The sequence below is a fragment of the Lytechinus variegatus genome, chromosome 12 (assembly GCF_018143015.1).
Source record: "Lytechinus variegatus isolate NC3 chromosome 12, Lvar_3.0, whole genome shotgun sequence".
NCBI lineage: Eukaryota > Metazoa > Echinodermata > Echinoidea > Temnopleuroida > Toxopneustidae > Lytechinus > Lytechinus variegatus.
This window is the reverse complement of record NC_054751.1, coordinates 7,931,090-7,935,080: the sequence shown is the minus strand read 5'-3', so window position 1 is coordinate 7,935,080 and position 3,991 is coordinate 7,931,090. Positions and strand designations below refer to the sequence as shown.

General features: G+C 36.9%; 1 protein-coding gene across 1 annotated transcript; it reads right to left on the bottom strand.

Moving 5' to 3' along the window:
• Positions 1 to 1,599: 1,599 nt before the first annotated feature.
• Positions 1,600 to 3,991, bottom strand: LOC121425161. The gene is made up of 2 exons (XM_041621162.1): positions 2,808 to 3,991; positions 1,600 to 2,192 (listed from the first exon to the last, which is right to left on the bottom strand). The coding sequence occupies exon 1, from the start codon at positions 3,731 to 3,733 to the stop codon at positions 2,831 to 2,833; it is 903 nt and encodes a 300-aa protein (XP_041477096.1). The 5' UTR covers positions 3,734 to 3,991; the 3' UTR covers positions 1,600 to 2,192; positions 2,808 to 2,830.

Sequence of the window (3,991 nt, the reverse complement as noted above, 5' to 3'; positions counted from 1 at the left end):
AACTCCGCCAATCTTTGGTGTATTTATGCAAAAAAAAATTGATTACGTATATCTTAACTAAATATATTTGTTTTCATAAAAATCCAACAACGCCCTCATGTTAAGGGGCTTTCACAATTGCTCGTTTGCGATAATTTGGTCGCAATACTCGATAATTTGGTCGCAATATATGTTGCACAAAATTGCAACGGGTGTAAGCAGTCGCACCACCAATTGTGAAAGGGGCTTTACAAAGGGCCTGGTTACGATAGGTTCAAATCAAACTTGAATAGCAATTGATCTAAAAGTCATTTAACCATGCCAACTACATAAATTTAGAACTATCGCAATTTGATTTGATTTGAATCGATTGTATACTCATTTTCTAGTGACCTTTCCCTTCAACATTTCAAAATTTGATTATGAGTAAAATTATGCTCAGAATATAGGAACTTATATATTTAAATGAACGAATGCTTTCTAAATTTGTTAATTTACATGAAATGTTCAAGTATCAAGACCTATGCCATATGACATTGTATGATGATTAATTTCTATTTGATGAAACCTGAAGTACTCCTTGTTCTGTTTGTGTTGATATTATTTCGAGGGAGACCATAGTTTTTTGTATTTTTATCAGTCTACAGTGACTTTAAAACAGCGAAATCATATATGAATGAAAATAGGCTAATTTGTCATGTTATCGCCTTAAACTTGCAATCCGATGGCACATTGGGATTTACAGGTGTAACTTTACACCTTTCAGCCCAAAATTGTACAAAGTTGCACCTGTAAGGAGCTCTCAGTGTGACAATGGTATTTTCCTTCAGTGTGTATATTTTTATGTGCCTGTATTTACTTTGGATTTCTGCAATTCAACATAGTAAGTTAATTGCCTCATTTTCGACATCATGACAATCAACATCATGCACAATGAACATGAAACTGAATCATGAATATACACTAGCAAGTAATGCAGCAAAATTCCAACCGGTAGGCACTAGGAACACTGTCAACATGACCAAGCTCAACATCATATTATCTTATGATGGACTAAAAGGCATCATCGGCATCACACACACGACGTGAACACAACCGGTAAATATCAAAGCAACACCATACTAGCAATCCGTCAAGCAGATTTAAAGTGATTGGTTAACATCGGTTTGACTTTTAAAAAATCTGAGCTAGAAGGTCACACTTGTCACCTGTGTCTGTGATATGTTCCAAAAATGAAGCCCAGAAAAAATTGCGTTCGAAAATGATTATTTAGTGCTTCAAAAATTGAAATATAAAGTGACCGGAAACACCATCTTAATTTCATCCCATACACTTATGTGTACTATTTAGGTGTCTATAAGACACCTATTTACAAAATCGGTGTTTGCCTTGTAGTTTTAGCTTTTTATTCTCAATAATGGTTGTTTTCAGGGTTTATTAGTTCTAATACATGCACTTGTACACATGTGTCATCTTGGTTTGAGAATTTTTTAAATCGGCTGCTCACAAAGTTAAACAATACCTTTAAGATCAAGAATTTGGTATACAGGCAACATTCGCTAAAAATAACAGGACAAGTACAACCGACGTGACTCTGTTAATGAATTCATATTTACGTGATTTCGTGATATCTGGTTCTCTATTTATTGTGATACATGATTTTAAAAAAAGTGTTCTTCAAACATAATAAGGTGATAATTGCACACATCAACAAAAGAATAGATAAAAATATATCTCGATTTAAAATTCATAAATTCAAACTTGTCCTTTCCTTTCCAATCTTATAACCTTCTCTTTAAAATAGATGGTAATATTTCTCGTGTATGGCTAAAATCATGTTGACATTCCTCTTTAGAGTATATTTATTTCTACGAAACATCATCAAAGTTTCGCTCAAATATTAATTTGTTTTCAATAAGATACTTTAGGACAACCCTCAAAAAACGCTTTTTTCCATTTCAAGAACGTGCATGTTTTAAAATAAATACATCTATACATTGACCATCACTTCTCAAGTGTATATCAAAAGAGACCAATTAGCATCAATTATTGCACGAAAATCATATAACGTAGTCCTTGTTGCGTGAAACTTAGCACAAAGATTAGCGTTTGGCATATTTAGTGCTCATCTATGTACCGAGAAAATCTTGTTTGTTCATGTTGGTTTCCTCGTCAGGACAGTAATGACGTATACATCTATGATATCAGTTCTTTGACAGAATCGTAAATTAAAGGTCAAGTCCACCTCAGAAAAATGTTGGTTTGAATCAATAGAGAAAATTCAGACAAGCACAATGCTGAAAATTTCATCAAAATCGGATGTAAAATAAGAAAGTTATGACATTTCAAAGTTTTGCTTATTTTTCAAAAAATAGTTATATGAACGAGCCAGTTCCATCCAAATGAGAGAGTCGATGATGTCACTCACTATTTCTTTTGCTTTTTATTGTTTGAATTATACAATATTTCATTTTTTACGAATTTGATGATTAGGACCTCCTTGCCTGAAGCATGAAATATTAAAATAATGGAATTTCATGTGTTCAGGGAGGAATGAAACTTCATTTCACATGACAATGACGAGAAAATCAAAATATTTCAAACAATAAAAAAACAAAAGAAATAGTGAGTGAGTGACATCATCGATTCTCTCATTTTGATGTTACTGGCTCGTTCATATAACTTTTTTTGTGAAATGAAGCGAAACTTTAAAATGTCATAACTTTCTTATTTTACATCCGATTTTGATGAAATTTTCAGTGTCATGCTAGTTGAATTTTTCTCTTTTTTATTCAAATCAAGTTTTTGTTGGGGTGGACTTGTCCTTTAACTCTTTAAAAATATGCATCAACTACGACTCTTCTTGAACATCATGCATGGTACTAGGGACATTCAGTACAATCTTCTTCCGAGGAATTGAGTTGGCAGCTCCATAGGTGGTTTGAGGTGGGTCCATAACGGGGCAATCACTCAACCAATGGTTCACTAACTTCTCTCGAGGTACCTCATCTTTCGGGATCACTCTGTTCTTGTTGCTGATGCCGCTATCAATGAATTCGGTCTGAGTGGAAGGGGAGTCCAATGCAAACTTCACAGTTTTCTCTTGCTGATATTTCTTCGAGAGCTGGTTCAGGTGCATCATCATCTTGCGTTCTGTGTTGTTGTTGTTGGATGCGGTAGGGTGCGGTATGTCTTCGGACGCCCAGACGTGCTCGAGATCTGTTGCCGGTGAGATCATCTCCGGCGCAGTCTGTGGAGCGAATGTCACCCGGGGCTTATGTTCACGTGTGGGTTCTTGGGATTCTGGGGGTTGAGTCTTGGGCCGTTGATTGAGAATGATTAGTCTTTGATAGGCCTTTACACTTCCACTTTGCAATTCATGAGGAATTAAGTTTGCTTGAACCTGGCCCTCGAGGACTCTTATCTTTTCCTGAAAGTTTTTCAACATGCGTTGCCTACTCGAAGGGAATGGCTTTGAACAGAATCTTTTCGGGGTTTGTTCGCTGAAGCGACCTTCGTTTAAGTTACCTTTCCTTCCGATTGGTGGCATCGGTTCGGGGTCAACCCTAACCGAGACATCACCATCTAATGATGATGATCTAGACTTCGTAGGACTCGATCTTGGACTCGTGTCACCTCTTTTGGTCAATGCTATCGATGTCACAGAGAATGTATTACGGGTCAGGTCACACGACTTAGATGGCCTTCTGTGGTTAGATGTTGCCATGGTCGGCACTGATCTTTCAGAAAACATTCTGCTACTCACAGATATTGCATCTGGCTGGCTGACTGAAACCGACGCACTGTCCTTTTCGGCATCACTTCGTTGTGCGATGGACTTTTCATTATCCTGTCCCAAGCTTAGAACGTCTGGGCTCAACCGGTTCGGTTCACCGCTCTTACAGGAGACAGTTGAGACATTACCATGAAGTGCCTTAGCCTTCCCTTGTATAGTGATGACACTTCTTTTATCTAGGATGTCTGGTAGGTTTGGTCTGGGATTGCTGAGCTT